Raw genomic sequence first — 21,919 nt, forward strand, 5'->3', positions numbered from 1 at the left:
AAGGATCAGATTTTATGAACGTCCAGGAATACCTTTGTACGTTAATTTACTATGTCTCTGCTCCCGAGATTGGAGAAAAGTAGTTGGTAAAATACCTGAAAAAGGGTTGGGGTCATCAGAACTGCAATTAAAGCCTTCCTAATGCCCTGCATAATTTTTAATACTACGTTAAAGCAATGGATAGTGTAATTAAATTGTCCGTGTATTGCACCGTATTCTATGATAGCGTTTCCATATAAAACGATAAAACTGATTTATTCAAGACGAGAAGTTTATTCCATTAAAGGGAACATCCAATGAGAAGACAGGACACAAAATGATTTTGCAGTTGGAGCTAAGCTTGAGACATTTGTAATGAAGAAAGCCAGTCGTGTTTAGATCACGGCAATGAGCAGTGTCTCCATTACTGTCAGCAGAATGAGTTCTTGCGAATGAGATCGGAATTCACTTGTCTACGTAATTGAAATTGACCACCTCCTGCATTGTAATAACGAGGGAAGACATGCGACAGTACATAATAATTCTGTAGTTCTCCCACCTTTTTATAAAAACATTCATACCGTGAAAGCAGATATTTGCTTTCGATCAGCTCCCAATAATTGAGCAGGTTGTACATCCAAGACGATGTGATGTATATAGTAGCCCTTTGAGGGCTAGTTTCGTAGCACCATGTATAAGTTTCTCTATCCTGATGGTGCTGCAATGATTCTAGTAAAAACTACTCACGTATAGTTCAAATGCTAGATATAACACTAAATATTTCTTCATCTAACCAAAATCAATGTTCAGAGATGTAAGTTTTTTTTTTCTTTTAATAGCATCTTCACGAGTGTCGCTTTGAAACATCGGCAAACATGATACCTTTATACATTTTTCTTCTCTGTGACTTGGTCATACTATAAGCAAAGTTTCCTGGTTCAATCCTCGGACAGCCCTACGATTTTTGTTACTTATCGTTTCTTTTTCTGGCAGTAATTTGTATTTGTGAAATTCATCTGGTTACGCCGTCGTTCAGAATGTGTCCCAAACTGGATAAGTCGTAGGAACAACGCCTAGTAAATTAGTGAAGTGTAAAAACTAACCTTAGCCTTTTATACCTTTAATAACTTATGTAGTTGTTTAATTCCCTTATAGGTAAACAGAAAAATGTTATCCCCCTCCTCCCACTCCCTATCAAATGGCCACTGAATATTTCAAACGAAACTATAACATAAAATCAGAAATGTTTTTCATTTCGTCGTGTAAACTATAAATGAAGAGGCAGCCATTTGACAAGTAGTGACATGTCCCATGGTGGTAGTTCCTCTTACAGAAAATAAAATAACTTAAGTATAATGTATAAGGTCTTTTGAACAGTTACCAGGTGTTGGGACTCGTAAACAGATTTCAGGCAACCACGCTTATATGATCATTTCCAGTATTATCTGCTTTTACTATGAACGTATGTAATAGGCAGGTGAGTGGTCTTGTATTAAATTATTTTTACCTGCTTTTACAGTTACTGTGATTTCTAGGTCACAAACACTTCAAGCAAGTTAGGGAGCCATATAAGTAGTATGGCTAAGAAAAACCAGAATTATGAGTAGGTGAAAGCATGTATTTTGTTTTTACTTCTGACTGCAGCGTATCTCGTGATGCCTTTCTGTTGTTCAGACACAGTTGTAATAGTGGCAAAATGCCAGTATCATAAGTATGACTTAGTAATCTTCAGCATTGCATTCCGAAGTTAGACGCTTAACGTGGGGAAAAATAAGAGGTTATGAAACGTAATTTTTTTCCCCACGACTAGTAGCGAATGCTCGCGCGCTGCGGGCTGGCGTCCGGTAGTAATGTTGGCCACGCTCTGTGCCAGCTGAATCAGCCCTTCCGCTAAATGAGTTTTCCCATTACATCCGCAGAAGCACGGGCCCCTGTAGCCACCAGCCAGTGAATGAACTTTTAAAAGTATTCCAGTCACCTATTTCACAAAGCGTGATATTTTCGCGACGGATGCAACGAAGCAAACATTTTCAACACGTTTTACCTTATGGAAAACAATATTAGGAGCCCCTCTATTGAGTGTCGGTAGCGAAATTCTGATTACCACTAACGAACAGAATTTGAAAACGGCTTAATGCATTGGTGTAATTACTAGAAACCAGTTATTTTTCCCAAATGCAGTTCAGTGATGGGAGCGTATTTAAGGGAATAAAACAATGCTCTTCTACAGTACATACCAAGGGCAGGAGCCGCTGCTGGTTAATGTGATGAGTCGGAGCAAACATCACACGTGCAAAACTGTTATCAAATCAGTACCATTGCTTTGTTCGCTGGTAGTGAGCGTGACTGATGTTATTCACGTGCGAATATTTGTACATAATGTATTTTCATAATACTTTCTCTGTGGGTTAGTTACAGAACTCACTCCAGGTACCCAATGTGAAAATGGTTCAAATGACTCAAATGGCTCCAAGCACTATGGGACTTAACATCTGAGGTCATCAGTCCCCTAGAACTTAAAACTACTTAGGTCTAACTAACCTAAGGACATCACACACATCTCCCTAAATCACTCTAGGCAAATGCCGGGATGGTTCCTCTGAAAGGGCACGGCCGACTTCCTTCCCCATCCTTCCCTAATTCGATGAGACCGATGACCACGCTGTCTGGTCTCCTTCCCCAAACAACCAACCAACCAACCATCACACACATCCATGCCCGAGGCAGGATTCGAACCTGCGACCGTAGCAGCAGCGCGGTTCCGGACTGAAGTGCCTCGAACAGCTCCACAATGTGACCGGAAGGAAATTTTGTTTACGTGAAATGCGCAATTTTTCAGTTATAAAATATCACTTTATTGAGAAGCTAGTTCAAAGAGAGAAGTATTATATTCAGACATCACGCAAAGTCCATAAAAAATACGTCGACAGAAGTTCTGTTGGAAAGCTTGTACTCACTGACAGTGATACACTTTTCATTCGAAAGGTTTAGTGATAAAATGTAATTCTTGAACTTCACTAAACTGCCAGGATGGAAATATCAATTTGAAGGAAGCAGAACATACAGTGGATATTGACTGTTAGTAAGTGCATCCGGAGTCGTAACATTTCGGAACTAATTCGTAATTCACCGAGAAACTAACATGAGGTCCTCTTGCTCCCTAATTTGCTGCCTGGAAACAGATTTGAACAGTGTTTCTCCAGAATGGCTCAAGCATCTTAACAATCATTCGGGCATTATGCAATGAGTAGCGAATATGTAATTGCTTGTCGTTTGTTTACGTGCAATGCGGGCAGGCTATCATTTCACTCTGGAGGTTTTGTTAGATAGCGCCAGACAGATGCGGATCACTTGAAATGAAACCCTGCATCATCGAATGAAAGTTCGGAGGTCCATTCTTACTTCATTTGGTTGCTACATTACGCCCACGTCCATTTGTACTATCTGATACCTGCTATTAACAAAGATCTCGTGTGAAATGTTTGAAAAACTCTGCTGACAAGACGCTAGTTTGGACCCGTAACACAAGGACACAGGTAAGAGAGATCAAAATGAAGTTAGTGATAGCACCTTAAACTGTGAGCATGGTATTGTGGTACTTAAATTTTGTACATAGGAAACTTATTGCTGATGATTTCAAAAATTTAAGTATGCCCGAATATAGAATCAGCATTCATACTGTGAGTTTGGGATGGTTAAGAGTTTAGCTTTGAGTCCATTATTGAAAAATCGTACCTACGGAATGGAATTTTTCATTTTGAATGCTGAAGTCTGGAAATTAGAGCTTATAGCTATTTTCATAGTGCAGAGAGTGTTTCACCCATTTCATTAATTTTTTTACGTCTCACTATCTGGGCGACTTGTCCTAAATGTATCGATCGATTCCAGAGTGCGTGTTCTAAAACTTCTATCATTCATAACTGTGTGAAATGCACCAAAAACAGTATTGATGTTACTGGTTTTTTTTTTCCTGCTTGCCGTCTAACGTCGCCCAGAAATGGTTATACACACATGTTATTAGTGCGAATAGCTATATTCTTGTTATTTTCATGGAAGACTTCGCTCTATTACGTTATGGTGAGGCCCTCTTACGCAATGATTTCAATTTCACATTTAATTGTAGGAACCATCTTCTTAGCTTTCATTTGAGAGATTCAAAAATGGCAAGTACGTGCAACAGCTGGTGTTAAAAGTATTCCATATTTTTAGGTGACGTCAAGAACCAAATATACACACAAATGTCTAGTAATTGTGGGCTCTAAAATGCAAACCATCTGAGCTATTATCACTTGTTCATCTTCGCTACTGTAAAACATCCTTTTTACTGAGGGTTCAGTGTTTTCCATATTTTGAGACTCAATAGTGTGGATCAAAACAAGAAAAAGATGCGTAGTAAACATTGGCTCTAAAATGCACACCTTACGAGCTATGGGTCACAGTCGAGAAGGCGAACAAGTACTCATAATGTTAAAGCTATGCATTTAGAGCCTATGTTTACTGGAATTTGTTTCGGTCCAGAGAATGAACGAGCGTGGCACAACATGTCTGTCGAAAGCCACCGTTGTGGAATGGTGCGCCAAATTCCGTGCTGGTCGTGATCCTCTACAGGACTCAGGTCGATCTGGAAGACCAACCTCATCCACTGAGGACAAGTGGGAGGCATTCGAGCACCGCCGGCCGAAGTGGCCGTGCGGTTAAAGGCGCTGCAGTCTGGAACCGCAAGACCGCTACGGTCGCAGGTTCGAATCCTGCCTCGGGCATGGATGTTTGTGATGTCCTTAGGTTAGTTAGGTTTAACTAGTTCTAAGTTCTAGGGGACTAATGACCTCAGCAGTTGAGTCCCATAGTGCTCAGAGCCATTCGAGCACCCGTCGTATAGTCCTGATCTCTTCCCATGCAATTATCACTCCTTTGGTCCTTTAAAAAACGCTTTAAAGCGTCGACGATTCTCGTCGGACGAGGCTGTGCATCAGACAGTTACGGATCTCTTCACGAAGCAGGACACGGTATTTTACTTACCTGGTATCCTCAACCTGGTGCGTCGGTGGGATGGTTGCCTCTATGCTCAAGGCGACTTTGCCTGACAGACATACCGATTCTGGACTATGCGGGCTTCGAATGGAAACTTTCCGATAGCTGCGCTGCCTTATTTACGCGCGCGCGCGCACACGCAACTATTTTTCAGCGTAAAAATTCGAATGAAAATATTCGTACGTTCTGAAAGTGTTTCCTGGTGTTTTCTGAAGGCACTTTCAGCGTAACGTGGCAGTATGGCGGAACTCGTGTTCACTGCACCGGAAGGAACCAACTAGAAGATTTCGTACAATCTTAGTGTCAGTTCAAACAAGGTAATTTATAAGCGAGAAACAGCAGATAAACGGAAGGGCGGAAAGGGCTCGCTTCATTTGGCGGGCCTGCAGTCGGGTCACGTCTCTCAAGCAGAGCGTGCGCATTGCCCTACATAGGGCGGCGCCGCTTAACGGCGGACGTAAGAGGGCGCTCTTCCGTATTCCGTTGTCAATATGAGGCCGCGCCGGCCACCTCAACTTGACTCTGAATTCTTTATTTTGGCCGTGCTGCGACGAAAGAAGTAGGAAGACTCGAAATCTGGTGCACGAGTAGTGCTTTTTAGGGCATTACCCTACGTCCAGAACGCAACCAATGTCCTACAGACTTCAGCAGTCAGTTGTAAATATTTTTAAACGAATTTATGGAAGAACAGCTGTAATGATACTGACCCTATATAGGTTCTTGCTTGATGCGGGAAGCTTCTTAATTTCACTGCGAAGCCCCTTAAAAATTTAAAAGATTCCGCTTTTATTCAGTAGAAATCGATATTTGAAAATAAAAACTGCGGAACTGTATAATTAGACATTACTACAAGCTATATTAAATGTAGGCAATATAACGACAGATTGTGTTACTTGCTGATTTTTCTAAATACACGGTACACAGCGAAAACTGCTTCCAACTAGCTTTCCAAGGCTCAAATAAAGCGCAAAATATAGAGTAGCAAGATAGTGAAATTTGTGATTTTGCCTGGCGTCTAATTGCACATTACCTGCAAATACGTTTTTAAGAAACCTGTACCAACAGTTGGGTATAGCGTATGTGTGACTTCAATAGCTGACCAATTGTCACGATAGGCTGTTACAGAAGCGTTTATATATAGTCAATATATATTGACAAATCAAAATGACATTTAATAAGTCCGATCACATAAATATAGCTTGCGTTTAATGTCAGGTTCTCTGTTACTGCAAAGCTGTAGATTCTGTGAACTCGAAACTGATTGGAATTGTTAAACATTCGTACAGATCACATTTTTGAACCACATTCTAAATTCTGTGCTCATCTATTAACAAATTTATGCGAATAATATTGTTGTTTACCTTTATTAAGTGATATTTCACTAGCATTCAGGCATTAATAGCTTGAAGCGTCGTAAAATGTTACGCCGAAATATTAATACCATTCTTAAGACGACGAAGAGCAGTATATTTATTTAATCGACACACTACGTGCGTGTGCTGTTGGTGTATTAGTAGTATCATCTTTTTCATTGTTATTACGAAGCGGGAAATATTACTCTTGCAAGTTTCCTTATTTTTCTTTGTCTTGTAACCATATGTTTGTATATGGTGTGACCTTGTCCTTGTAACAGTCTCGAGTGATTTTTTTAAAGTCACTGTACCTACTCAGTATAATGCGCGCACAGGTCTTACTGAGCAGAATTCGTAGACTTAAGAAGCTGGTTTGATGTCTTTGCTAGGCTACAGTACGTGGCTATAGTATGCGCCGATATTTGGCGTCACGAATGCACTTTGCATATGGTTAATAGCTGTGAATTAGATGTACAAATTGTGTACCGTAAGAGAGAGTTTTGTTGATCTTGTTAGTTGATTTCTGATGGTTTTAACGGTAGACCCTTCTGTAGCAGTAGCTATCGTCTGCAGAGGAAATGTCAGAGAGAAATTTGAATGACACCTCTAGTAGCAAGTGGCGGGTCTCCCCTTTCCCCTTGTGGACGGGGACAACGCATCCTGGGCCAGGTATAAGGAAGGGGTTGGGGGAACCGTCGTACTCAACCGTTCACAATCTGCGTCGATCGTATAAAACTGAAACCAAAGTGCACATATTTCGCTGTATGGCGTCGCAAGTTTACTCTATAGGATTTAAGTCCGCTGATACGGAGGGGCCACACCGATAACCTCAAGTTCGTAGGGCCCTGCATTGTCTTGCTGGAAGTGTAAGTCACCTGAAGGCGAACAAATGGTTCAGATGGCTCTACGCACTATGGGACTTAACATCTGAGGTCATCAGTCCCCTAGACTTACAACTACTAAAACCTAAGGATATCACACACATCCACGTCCGAGGCAGGATTCGAACCTGCGACCGTAGCAACAGCGCGGTTCCGGTCTGAAGCGCCCAGAACCGCTCGGCCACAGCAGCCGGCTGAAGGTGAACAAGTTAATGAACATAATCGGGTAACATGTTCCTGCGTAGATTGCTGAAAACCTCATGTAAAGATCCCCCCCCCCCCCCCACTCACACTCTCACACACACACACACACACACACACACACACACACACACACACACACACACACACACACGAGAAAATAGCCACAATACCTGGGTAAAAAATGCTATATTTCCGGAAGGTATCGCCTCTTTTGGTTTCAAAGGTACTCGTACTCGCCCTTAAAGACTTGTAGCGTGTCTACGACTCTCCTGTCGAGGGGAAATTTTTCCTTGGTTTCATTGTCCAACGACAGGTTTTCTTCGGTGCTACTAAAATCTTTGGCCTTTGGCGTGCTGTATACGAAAGTATACATGTAGGTAACAAATAGCACCGTGGTGGTTGGGAACGGTATGCTTCATTGCCGGCTCCAGCTCTGAAATGACGAATATTATCCAACACTGTGGTCCGTCTAGCCACTGTGACAATCCACAGCGGAGGGGGTGTCTCGGCGGTTGTTTTCCCAGAACCGCGGCACACTCAGTGTCTGCACACCAGAGATAGAACGTCACACGTCGGACATCCACGGTCTAAATAACATTCCTGTGGACATGACGGAATCTGTTGGAGCGCATCTAAGAGTGAGAGGGATAAAAAATTATCATTATTTACTGATCAATACGAGGGGGAGAAAAATGGAATAACTATGTAAATTGATTGCAGTATGCGTGCCTCAGACTGATAAACACAACTTTAAAAAGCATTCGTGGCTTCCAGATCGTTACCGGTTACTGTTCTTCATTTTAACCTTTTATGAGTAACGTCACTGAGACCATCGTGGACCCCAAATTGAACTGAAAATTTGATTTCAGTATGGTGTAAAGTAAATGTACCTAAGTAACCTCGGCCGTACCCCAAGGAAGTATTAAGGGACCATTATTTTACACGATATATAAAAATGACCACGTACATGACATAAATTCCATGACGCTTTCTGCAGATGACGCTTTTATATACAGAGAAGTCGCAACCCTTGAAAATTGTAGCGAAATTAAGCAAGACCTGCAGAGGATCGACGCATTGTGCTGGGATCGACAACTGATCCTCGACATAAACAAATGTAGTGTTTTGCGCATAAACAGGCAGTCGTTATTTAATGGTTTAAACATTGCAGCACAATCATTGGAAGCAACCCACGTCAGTAAAATATCTAGGAGTATCCGTACGGAGCGATCTAAAGTGAAACGACCACTTATATCTAACCGCGGGACAGTCAGTGTCAGACTGAATTTTATTGCAAGAATCCTCAGGAATTTTAGTCCATCAGCAAAGGATGTAGATTACAAAACCCTCATTTGACCTCTACTTGAATATTGCTCGTCATTATGGGATCCATACCAGATAGGATTGATGCAGGAAATAGAGTAGATTCAAAGAAGAGTATAGTGTTTCCTTACAGGTTAATTTAGTGAATGCGAAAACGTCACGGATATGCTCAGCCAACTATAGTGGCAGATACCACAAGAGGGGGCATTCTGCATCACGGTTTGGCTTGCTGTTGCTTCTGAGAGTGTACATTTCTAGAATAATCAACAAATATACTGCTTCCTTCTATGTATATATCACGAAGAAACCGTAAAGGTGAAGTGAGGGATTGGAGCGTATATGGAGGCTCACCAGCAATTGTTCTTCCCGCGATCCGTTCGCGACTGGAACGACTAAAGAGGAAAGCGACAGGGTACACGAATTCTCGTCCACCACACACCGTAATGTGGCTAGCAGTATGTAGATGTAGATGTGGATAATTAATAATGAAAATAATTATCGTCAATTATCAATTATATGGCGAGTCAATCATAGAAAACATCTCATTCATTTATACTGCTATACTCAGGAAAACCGCTATTTTTTTGAATTCTGAAAATAGTGATGCTCTCACTTTTACATGTCAGTGATTAGCGACGCAGTCGATGAGAGATCCTGATATGTGTGTATTACAGAGCTTTTTTCGTAGTAATAGAGCTAGGTCACTCGACGAAAGGTCTTTGCAGCCTACTGATGCAATCAAATTTTATCTGGAGATTTAAGAGCACAATTCTAGAACAATAACCGCATGGAGGACTGCCTTTGAAAGTGTGCGGTAATAGCAGCCATCCAGGGTTGTTACCACTGTTCACCCTCATCATCGTGTCATTTCATTTACTACTGTTAAAATAGTGTTTTGAAATGTTTTATTTAAAAATTGTTTGCGATTTGAATACTGCTGAATTTGTACTTCTGGCCACACTGTCGACGGATCATAAATCTTCTTCGTTCATTCTGTGTAGAGTACTTTGCGTTGTTTCATATTGATTTATCACCTTGTTTCAGTGCTGATGGTAACTGCTGCTGCAGCCCCTGATTGCGGTCAAGATGAACTACTGGGCTGCCTCAAACCAATAAACCTTCTCAAGTACGTCACGGACAGAAGGGAACTGGATGAAGTATGTCGGTGAGTAAATTTTGTGTTCCCTTACACTGAACAATGTTGTTACTTCCACGGATGGACAGAATTTCCAAATTAATGTTCGTATTACTTTTAAAAATACATTTTTCAATGAATAGGACTGAGTGTTCATAATGTGAAGGTCAGTGGAGTTCGCAGTCTTTCAATTTTTATGGAAAAAAGGATTCGAGGCGTGGAACTCTACATCAGTGCCAACACAGGAACTAAATTGGCGTAGTTGTGTGAACTCGGGTGGAAATTGCTGTAGTAAACTGCTGCATTTGTAGAGTATTCCGTAGTCAAATGAAGTCAAATTAAGTCATTTCACAAAAGTAGTCTCCACACCTTCTTACAGTTGCCATATTGAGAGACCAGTCAGTTCACTTGACGTAAGTCTTCACGTCCTTAGAGACGCAAAATCGACTCACTCTTGCTAAAGAGTTACGCTATGTAATATCGCAGTTCCTGTTAACAAGACTACTGTGGCGTAAATTGTCCGTATGGAGACGTAGTGACTTATATACCGCAACAAAAATTATGAACGATAGAAACAGAAGCATAAGCTTCATCAGAGAGAAACACGCCTCGATTTCGAGGCAGTTAAGCTGTCATTCGCTGCAGTAAATTATACAAATCTCTTGAAAACCGAAACAAGACTGCCTGATTGGATTGAATTCAGTAATGCTTGGCATAGTAATAAACTAAATCCAGGTGTTCTAAGTTCGGTTGCTCGACAGTTCTGCTTATTTCGCATGAGAATTGGTGTGACTAGTCCACTTAAAGAGACATAGATACAGAGCTAAATACGGTTAACAGACCACAGTCTGGGACAAAAACTGTAATTACACTACTGGCCAATAAAATTGCTACAACACGAAGATGACGTGCTACAGACGCGAAATTTAACCGACAGGAAGATGATGCTGTGATATGCAAATGATCAGCTCTTTTCAGAGCATTTACATAAGGTTGGCGCCGGTGGCGATACCTACAACGTGCTGACATGAGGAAAGTTTCAGATTTCTCATACACAAACAGCAGTTGACCGGCATTGCCTGGTAATACGGAACGCCGTGCTGGATTCCAACAGCCTCGTATCCCTAGCAGTCGAGATGACAGGCATCTTATCCGCATGGCTGTAACGGATCGAGCAGCCACGTCTCGATCCCTGAGTCAGCAGATGGGGACGGTTGCAAGACAACAACCATCTGCACGAACAGTTCGACGACGTTTGCAGCAGCATGGACTATCAGCTCGGAGACCATGGCTGCGGTTACCCGTGACTCTGCATCACAGACAGGAACGCCTGCGATGGTCTACTCAACAACGAACCTGGGTGCACGAATGGCAAAACGTCATTTTTTTTGGATGAATCCAGGTTCTGTTTACAGCATCATGATGGTCGCGTCCGTGTTTGGCGACATCACGGTGAACGCGCATTGGAAGCGTGTATTCGTCATCGCCATACTGGCGTATCACCCGGCGTGATGGTATGGGGTGCTATTGGTTACACGTCTCGGTCACCTCTTGTACGCATTGACGGCACTTTGAACAACGGACGTTACATTTCAGATGTGTTACGACCCGTGGCTCTACCCTTCATTCGATCCCTGCGAAACCCTACATTTCAGCAGGATAATGCACGACCGCATGTTGCAGGTCCTGTACGGACCTTTCTGGATACAGAAAATGTTAGACTGCTGTCCTGGCCAGCACATTCTCCAGATCTCTCACGAATTGGAAACGTCTGGTCAATGGTGACCGAGCAACTGGCTCGTCACAATACGCCAGTCACTAATCTTGATGAACTGTGGTATCATGTTGAAGCAGCATGGGCAGCTGTACCTGTACACGCCATCCAAGCTCTGTTTGACTCAATGCCCAGGCGTATCAAGGCCGTTATTACGGCCAGAGGTGGTTGTTCTGGGTGCTGATTTCTCAGGAGGTATGCACCCAAATTGCGCGAAAATGTAATCACATGTCAGTTCTAGTATAATATATTTGTCCAATGAATACTCGTTTATCATCTGCATTTCTTCTTGGTGTAGCAGTTTTAATGGCCAGTAGTGTACTTTTGTTAGAAGACGATGGAACCATGTGTCACTATTTTATACACACACACACACACACACACACACACACACACATACACAGAGGAACCGCTTGCAAGCTCTCCTAAATTAGTCATGTGTAACGCAGTACTTCTGGTAGCTAGCGTAAGCTACCCTAATAAAGAAGCTCTTTACTGCAAAAATGCACCACAGAGACAAACACGTCATTAAATTACTTCAGAGACGTTTTAAGTTACTGGAACGTTATGCATCTTGATAGACAAGAACTGCTACAGGAGTAAGGAGAAAATAATGCTGTAGGGAGAAATATTACAGAAAAGTTAAATGGAAACATTTATATGTATGATAGTGGAAGTATTTCAATTTACCAAAATTGCCATGTAAATTGTATAAAGGGCGAATAAAATGTTTCGAGGACATAGCTGCAGCGTATATGCAATATAGCACCACTCCGACGCGGATACATAAGCACCGACATGTAGGCAAGCGATTAGTTTGGCAGTTGTCTTTCCGAAGTGCGTGTGCTAAATGTGAAATCGTGAACTACGGCGACGTTTTTAACAAACGCGTCCAAACTGGACCAATGTGCTTTTACTCTTTCTTTGGCTGCCTAAGGACAAACACCGGTAGGCATCCATCGGGGAAGAAAGAATATATATGGGGCAGCATGGCTGTCGAAAATCGCCTTCTTGGAATGGTGAGCCAAGTTCCGTGCTGGACGCACGACCTCATATCTTAAATGTTAGGCGCAAATTGAGACTCGTATAGCGCGTGTGGCGCGACGGAGCGCAGCGCGCATTTTTGTAACTTCACAGATTCAAATGGGACCGCGCAAATTGTGACGTGACGCGACTGGGACGCGACACGCGCCTGCGCCAGGTCGCGCGGCCTTGTGGTTGCGGCACAGTTTCTCGCGCCGTACGTCGCGCGTGCCTCGTTAGCACCGTGGGAAAATTGAGGCGGGGAGCGGAAAAGTAACCCGGTCATATGCTCACATCGGAACGGTACTAAATTTTATTGCTTTTGGCTAGTGTTTCGTTTTTCGCCATTTAAACGCTCCAGCTTTCTTTGTTAGTACATTACAGTTTTCTTTCATTTATATCTGTATAGTTTTTGTTTTTTTTCTGTCAAGAAAAATACATACTTCAGTAACTGATGAGCCATTGGCCGCTGGAATTGTATCATATGCCTCCGCGATGTTTTCAGATCGCAAGAAGGGACAGAGGGTAGTGAATAAGGAAGCAAGGAATGTTATAAAATCATGCGATTAAGAAGCAAGGCAGGAAGGTAAAACAAGGTTATCTTCTCGCTGCCTAGTATGCTGGCGTATCTGTACGGTCTGTTACAAAAATTTAGAAAGGTATAATCTCCACAGGTGTGATCCCTTTGTGCTCCTCGTAAAAAGCGTCCAAGATCTGAAGTATAGGGGTCTCACTCTGATTACTTGGATATGGATGTAATACGACACACTGTACCACATGCATGTGAACATTACATTTCCACTGCAAGCTAGAAACAGTCGAAAAGCAGTCACAAATAACACTGTTTTAATTGGTTCGCCGTGATGAGAAAAAGCACTTAAATTGTTGCATACACATTACCAGCATTAATAAACTAATTATTCAACAGGCTACACAAATGAAGAAAATGGCCGGTATTATCACGAAAGTAGGAATATCCTAAAAGAGTGTTACGATTAGATATATTTAATTTGTTGAAATGTACTACTGACAAAGACAGATTTACTTTAATGACTGTTTTTCGAACTCCAACTCACAAGGCACACATGGCTAGTAGCTTGTGCATTCCTGTCGCGCGCATTATCCTCCGCTGCCGACAATACACTGACCATTGTCTTGTGCAACAGATCAATTCTTTATTTTTCTCAATAACTATTTTATTCGCGATCACACATTGGCAGTTTGGCAAGCCGTAGGTGAGTAACCAATATCTGGCTTGTGCCTATCATTCCGCCTGAAGGAACGCTCGTCATTATTTTAATACTGCTCATATCAAGAGAAGGAATAAAATCCTTTGGTAAGTTTCCATTCCAGTCGATCAGTGTTAAAAATACGATGGGTTACTTGGATTCCACCAAAATTCCAACAGAATTGGCAATCTATTTTTGTGTGAGTTGTTAACCTTTTCTCATTCGAAGAAGCATCACCGTTTGTGAGTAACGGCCACATTTCTCTTGGTGACTGCTTTAATTGTACTTCCTTTGTTACAGTGTAATTTGCCAAACTCATCTCACAGCAGCTATTGAGACAGAATTCCGAAACGGAGTGCCTCATTAAACAAGTAATTGGCAATCACAGAGCTCAGTAGCTTACTAAAAACCTCAGTGTCGGTTTGCAGTAACATAAAAGAAGAAATTTCATGTTTATTTTCATACTAGGAAGCTCTTCTTTCGCTAGCTGTCGATAACTCTTAAGAAATTAGTCACTGGAGTGAAATAAATAAAAAGGGAAGTACTGATATATCGCCATAGGTAAGAAAGTTCCGTGTGTTTAAAAATTGACAAAACACTCTGCTTCTTGTGTGCTATCATTCGCCAAACTTTATTTTCGATGTATGTAGGGGTTTAGGAGATATTAGTGATGATGTTGCGAGTATTTCATTCTCGCGGGGGAGAGATCGGAAGTGACCGCGCTACATGGGATCCATTTTCTCGAGATCGGAGGCAGATAGAGACCTTCTCCCAAGTCTAAACAAAAATCAACATGTTAGCTAAATTTCATATGCAGCAACACATGGTGTAATACGCACCAAACGCAAAATCATAGCGACCCCTAATTTTAGTTGCAGACTTTTCGATTTTTGCGTAGTGTCGTACACATTTTTGTAAATCACAATAAGAATGGTCATTAGCGAGATGATGGGCACTTCACCACGAAGCTGACATATGACGCTACTAGTAAGGCAAAAATCAAATATTTTCAGTTAAGTTTCTGTAAAATCGTTTTAGGAAGATAAGAAGTTGCGCGCGCTTCGGTTGTGTCAGCGCAGAGCGTCGCCAGTCGGCGCGTGCGAAGTATGATGATGTACGCGTCGCAATATGCGCTGCACCCGCGCGACTCGTGCGTGTCGTGTCACGTCACACGTGCTATACGCGTCTCAATTTGCGCCTAGCCTAAACGAAGTAGTCGCGCCAACACAAGTTGGACACATTCGGCTCCCGCCCTAGTGTACTGATCTTTCCCCATGCGATTAGCACACCTTCGGTCATCATGACGCACGAGGATGTGCAGCAGGCAGTTACGGACTTCTTCACGCAACATCATGCCGCGTGTCACCAAATGGGTACCTCTAACCTGGTACATCGGTGAGATGATTGCCTGGATGCTCATAGCGATTCTGCGTGACTGGCATACTAATCCTAGACACTATTATAAATTCCTGTACCCGCCTCAGTGTAAAAGTGTCAACAATTCGCGCATACCAGGAGGGTTTGTACACTGAGGTAGCAAGTCGCGGGATACCTCCTAATATCGTGCCGGAGACCCTTTTGTCTGGTGCAGTGCAGCAACTCGACATGGCATGGACTCAACAAGGCGTTGGAAGTCCTCTATAGAAATATTCAATCATGCTGCCTCTATAGTCATCCATAATTGCGAAAGTGTTGCCGGAGCAGAATTTCGTGTACGGACTGACCTTTCGGTTATAACCCATGAATGTTCGATAGGATCCATGACTGGCGATCTAGGTGGCCAAATCATTAGCTCGAACTATTCAGAATATTCTTCAAACGCCGGCCGCTGTGGCCGAGCGGATCTAGGCGCTTCAGTCTGGAAACGCGCGACCGCTACGGTCGCACGTTCGGATCTTGCCTCGGGCATGGGTGTGTGTGATGTCCTTACGTTAGGAAGTTCTAGGGGACTGATGACCTCAGATGTTAAGTCCCATAGTGCTCAGTGCCATTTGAACCATTCTTCAAACCAGTCGCAAACAATTGTGGTCTGGTGACATGACGCTGTTGTTTGGGAACATGACGTCCATGAATGGCTGCAAATGGTCTCAAGATAACCAAACATAACCATCTTCAGTCAATGATCGGTTCACTTCGACCAGAGAACCCAGTCCATTCTATACAGACACTGCCCACACTATTATGGAGTCTTCACCAGCTTGTACTGTGCCTTCTAAATTTAGGTCCATGGCTTCGTGGTGTGTGCACCACACTCGAACCCTACCTTCAGCTCTTAGGAACTGAAATCGGGACTCATCTGGCCAGGCCACGGTTTTCTAATCATCTAGTGTCCAACCGATATGGCCACAAGCCCAGAAGAGGCACTGCAGGCGATGTCGTGCTGTTAGCAAAGGCACTCGCGTCGGTCGTCTCCTGCGATAGACCATTACTGCGAAATTACGCCGTTCTATCCCGTCGCGTACCTTCTTCGTACGTCCTACAATGATTTGTGTGGTTACGTTATGCAGTGTTGCTCGATTTGTAGCACTGACAACGCTACGGAAACGACGCTGCTCTCGGCCGTTAAGTGAAGGCCGTCGGCCACTGCGTTGTCCGTGGTGAGAGGCAATGGATGCAATTTGGTATTTTCGGCATACTGTTGACACTATGGATCTCGGAATACTGAATTCCTTAACGATTTCCGAAATGGTATGTCCTGTGTGTCTAACTCCAACTACCATTCCGCATTCAAAGTGTGTTAATTCCCGTCGTTCGGCCATAATCACGTCGGAAATCTTTTCACATGAATCACCTGAGTACAAATGACAGCTCCACCAATGTCCTATTACACCTTGAGTACGCGGCACTACCACCATCTGTATATGTGCATATCGATATCCCATTACTTTTGTCATCAGAGTGTGTAGCTGACGCAACCCGTTGTTATGATTTACCTGATCTCCAAGTAGATATAGAATGATTCATTCCAGCTGCTTATGTCAGTTGCCTTGTCAAGCAGAGAATGCCCATTCTCCATAAAAGAAACGTTTCAGGAGATCGGAATTACACAATGCAAACCATAATCAGTGTCATAATAGTGGTTTAATGCCATAAAGACTCCTATCTTTTTAGTGATACTTCAAAGCAGCGAAGCAACACATCTTGAAGACCAGTTATGAGACTCCAGTGGTAGGACTCCAGTGATAGGCAAAGTTGCAGTTGCAGATGCAGAATGCAATCGTCACTGAAACTTGCAGCCATATGCAACTTAGAACATAAATTACCTAGAGACTGTCACTCCAAGGCGTATGCTTATCAGGCAAACTAAGGAAGAACAAAACAATACATCACTCCCAAAAATCCTGTCTTTCGTAAGTGAAGCATTCAATGATGATGAATGTTAGTAAATAAAAAGAATGTAATCAAAATCGTGAAAGTGCATGTATCCAGTAATGTCTGATGAATCGGTGGAAGACATATCTGATGATAATCACGGTGAAGTGTGTCACAAGAAACGAAAACGTCCCTTGACCATTCCTAGCTCCACCTTCTTCCCCAAAAACTTGGCATCTCGATAGAAGGCGAAAGGATAAGGGGCACGATAAAATGTCACCCATCTAGTGCTCCATGGAGCAGTGAAATCGGTTCACGATTATATGGAGGAATTCAGCCTTTTTGTCACATATGAGGCCTCTGTCTCTTCGTCTCGAGAGACACATAGAAATATACAGATGCTCGTGTGTTAAAGGTTGACAGTATTCCCGAAGCAATCTGTTGCTATTACAATGCATCTACCTAGTAGTCCGTTATCTTTAACTTCCATCGCAGGAAATAGTAGACAATGAATCTCTCACCACGACTAATAGTCAATCGTATATTTTTTTTTTACATTTCACTATGCCCGGTGCGCTTATGGGGCTCCACGCCCCAGATGCCCTCGGCATCAAACTGTTGAGGCCAACTCAAGAACTAGTATGCCTTATGAACACAGGTCAGAGCGTACATTTCAGCACGAGATAATTTTCCACTTTTTTCTCCTGCCGCCATGGCGAAGGGAGGTGGTCGGTGATTTGAAGTGCAACTATTTCTAGATCAGGATAAACCTGGTGCGCAGACATACTAAATTGGACGCTCAGCGAGTTAAACTGGACGATGTACGGTCAACTCGGTGTGTTTGAGTACCTACTAAGCGTCCAGGAATTGGATAGATCACATCACGAAGATTCACAAAGCCGTTCAACTTTTCAGAACGACGACGAAATCTGCGTATTCTCTGGAGTGTAAAGACACACTCTTAAACCGACGACTTGCTCAGAACCTAACAGCAATTCAGGTAACGAATACCAAATGGTGTCGGACGAAAGAAGATACACACAATAATCCATGAACTCCATAAATCGTTCCACGAAACCTTCAGTGATATAAGAGAGACTGAACAATTTCAGGAAAGGGTGTAACGTGTCATATTAATGCTTGTAATGTTTCGCACTCTCCAGACCATGGTAAAGCACTTCCCTTGAACCACCAGAATCCAAGTTTCCGTAAGGTTTACGACTGCACCCCTTATGGTGTATAACCATCCAGAAGTTACAATGAGGGACACCAGTTTTGAAATAAATACGAAATGAGACTGATAGAAAATGAGTAATGCCTAAGCAGGTGTAGATAGAGGGCAAATTAAAGTCTCTAAAGCATATAGAACTAGGGGAAAGGTAGATACCGCCTATAATAAAAAGAGGCCTCTGGTGTGTAGACAAGCAGATGTATGAACATTAAGAACTCAGATGGCAAGCCAGTACTAAGAAAAGAAAGGAAGTTCAAAGGTTGAAGCAATATGTAGAAGACTTACAGAAGCAATTCAAAATTGAACGCAATGTTATAGAAATGGGAGGGAAAGTAAATCATGACATGAAAGATGTGGTACTGCGAGAATAACTGGACAGAGGACTGAAAGACCTAAGTCCAGACTAGGTATCTGGAATAGACGACATTCCCCAAGGATGACTGACATTGTTGAGAAAAACACTACGTAAAAACTATTACACCTGGCATGCAGGATGTGAGACAGTGAAATACCCTGAGACTTAAAGAATAATGTAATAATCCCAATTCCAGAGAAGGTAGGGTCTCACAGGTATGAATATTACCTAGCCTTCAATTTCATAACTCATGGCTTCAAAATACTGACACGTATTATTTACGGAAGAATGGGAAATCTGGTAGAAAGCGACTTCGGGGAAGATTAGTTTGGGCTGCGGAGTAATGTAGGAATACACACTACAGTACTGACCCAACGACTCATTTTAGAAGACAGCTTAAAGAAAGGCAAGCCTGAGTTTACAGCAGTCGTGGATTTTCAGAAATCTTTTTACAGTATTGACTAGAGTACTCTCCTCGATATTCTTAAGGTAGCAAGCATAAAATAAAGAGCGCTAAAGCTTATTCCCGATTTTTACAGAAAGCAGGCTGAAATTTAGTATGTCGGACAAGAAAGGCAATAGTTGGGAAAAGAGTGAGACAATGTTAGCCTATCAGCCACGTTGTTCAATCTGTACATCGTGTAAGCAGTAAAAGAAATTGACGTCGATTAAAAATAAACTAACTTTGTTCGCTGATAGTTCTGATTCTATCAGATGGGAATAAACTTTTAATAGTAGTAGTGCAGAATGGTTAGTGTCTTGAAAAGAGGTTATTATATAAACAGCAATAATCACAAAACAAGTGTTATGGAACGTAGACGAATTAAATCGGAAGATTCCGAGAGAAGTAGATTAGGAAATGAGACGCACAAAGTAGTCGCAAAGTTTTATTTGGGCAGCAAAATGACTAATGGCGGCCGAAGTAGAAAGGATGTAAAATGTAGACTGGCAGTAGCAAATAAGCGTTTCTGAAAGAATTTGTTATTATTGAATATAAATTCGTCTTAGGGAGTTTTTCATGAAGGTATGTCTTATAGTGTAGCCGTTTACGGAAGTGAAACTAGGGCGATAAGCAACTGAGCCAAGAAGAGGAACTTTCGAAATGAAGTGCTACAGAGAAATGATAAAGATTAGGTGGGTAGATCAAGGAACAAATAAGGTAGACAGAGAGACGTGCAAAGGATTGACTAGTGTGGAGAGCAGCAGCAGACCAGTCTTAGAACTGAGGACTGCTACGATGGCGACATGTTTAGAGAGATTTCTTGCCCTCATTTTTGGAATCAAAGTTACCTGATTGTCACATCTGACCGATATGAAAGCACTCAAAGCGCTAGATATCTTACGTCCGTCAGTCACAAGACATGTCGGACAGGCGCACAAACAGTCGACTTGGTCAGCTTTAGGAGGCTTGAAATGTCCCTGGTGGATTTGTTCCTCAGATGGCAGCCATTGGTTAGTCCACGTTCGAAACCACTGAACCTTCCACATCGATCCATTGTGCTATTACTGCTTGTGTAAGACGACACAGTATTCCTCGCCTGTCTTTAGACTAGCAGGTTCGCCTCTTGTGCCACCTAGTAACTTCCGCGTCACGCAGGGATACTTTCGATCAGATGATGTAGCCATATCTTTACACAATACGTTGACTAAATGCGTTTTATTTGTTGAAAAGTGGGCAGTTTCAGAAATTCGTCAGTATCCGCCATCAGTTTTAGCTTACAAGACACATGGTGCAAAAGTTATAATACTCTGTATTAAGCTGGACCTTCTCCTTAAGCTGTTGGGGGCGGTTTAGATGTGTTAGTGACTCTCACTTCTTAAATAAAATGATCACCCAGCGACATTAATCTGTACTGCTATTTTACATTCCATTTCTTCTTCGTATTACCACACTGCATTATGAATTTAATGACTTTGAAGACGCTATCAAACAGAGCACCAAAATTTTAAGTAACTTATTAGCCTGGTTTTGTTAGCTACGAGCTACGTTTGCTTGTTGTAACTGAAATAATTCTACAAGTGGGTTTGTTGTAATATAAACGTGTAATGAGTCGACTCATTTAATCGTCCCTCCCAAAGACGGCTTCGTCATTTCGCCTTCTTGTAGTTACAGTTGAAATTGCTCATCATTCATAGCATCACTATTACATTACTGTTAGTTTTCCAACGATGAAACTGGATGTTGCGGAGCGATCCCAACCAGTGACAGCACTATAAAAGGCGTTTTTTAAAATTGCATCCCATTGCGTCACATAAGTTTGAAATTTCGGACAAAGGTGCCTACAACCTTCCTTTGTAACGGTGCAAAAGTGTGCCGCCCTCCCTCGGACTAAAGGACGCTTGAAAGAGCAAGGTGTTGACACATGCGAAAAAAAGGCCAGGAATCTAAAGTTCATGTGACGTGTAACGTGAGCTAGTGATGTTATGTTAGCACCAAATTTCAGTTATTCTGCCCAGCGCCGCCGTGGACCTATCGCACGACGGGAATGTTGTCACACCTTCTTTTGACGACTCTACGATGGAGGTCAGAACCGCGACGCCCACTGTTGACATCACGCGGTTTTCTTATGAGCGGCCGAGGAAAACATTCCAGACACAACGCCGCTCAGAATCGACACGAAAAGGCTTAGGTTTTGGATTAAGACGTCAATGAAACCACCCCTTTCCTTGTGACGTTGATTCCCACTCATTTCGCGGTCGATTCGCACGACAGTTCGCACGACAGTTCGCACGACAGTTCGCACGACAGTTCGCACGACAGTTCGCACGACAGTTCGCACGACAGTTCGCACGACAGTTCGCACGACAGTTCGCACGACAGTTCGCACGACAGTTCGCACGACAGTTCGCACGACAGTTCGCACGACAGTTCGCACGACAGTTCGCACCAGGATGACGTTCTTCAACCTTTGACATTGCTGCCACCCTCGGGCGTTTAAACCCGTCTGAGGGCATTATGGAGCTGTAGCCCCATTTAGTGTGTGATCGTATTCGTTTGGAGTGCAGTGAGATAGCAAATTTTGCTCTCATGAACAGATTGGAACCACCAGTGACCGTTCAACACTGCTCGACGAAATTTGAATGTGAGTG

The 21,919-nt window shown here is 42.6% G+C and overlaps 1 protein-coding gene across 1 annotated transcript in view; it reads left to right on the forward strand.

The window, feature by feature from the left end:
• LOC126184707 (uncharacterized) overlaps positions 1 to 21,919 on the forward strand; it is a 187,440-nt gene that overhangs the window by 120,910 nt on the left and 44,611 nt on the right. The window contains exon 2 of the mRNA XM_049927226.1: positions 9,815 to 9,935. Coding sequence (XP_049783183.1) covers positions 9,815 to 9,935 — 121 coding nt within the window. The remainder of the gene's footprint in view (positions 1 to 9,814; positions 9,936 to 21,919) is intronic.

This window comes from Schistocerca cancellata, chromosome 4 (genome assembly GCF_023864275.1).
Source record: "Schistocerca cancellata isolate TAMUIC-IGC-003103 chromosome 4, iqSchCanc2.1, whole genome shotgun sequence".
NCBI lineage: Eukaryota > Metazoa > Arthropoda > Insecta > Orthoptera > Acrididae > Schistocerca > Schistocerca cancellata.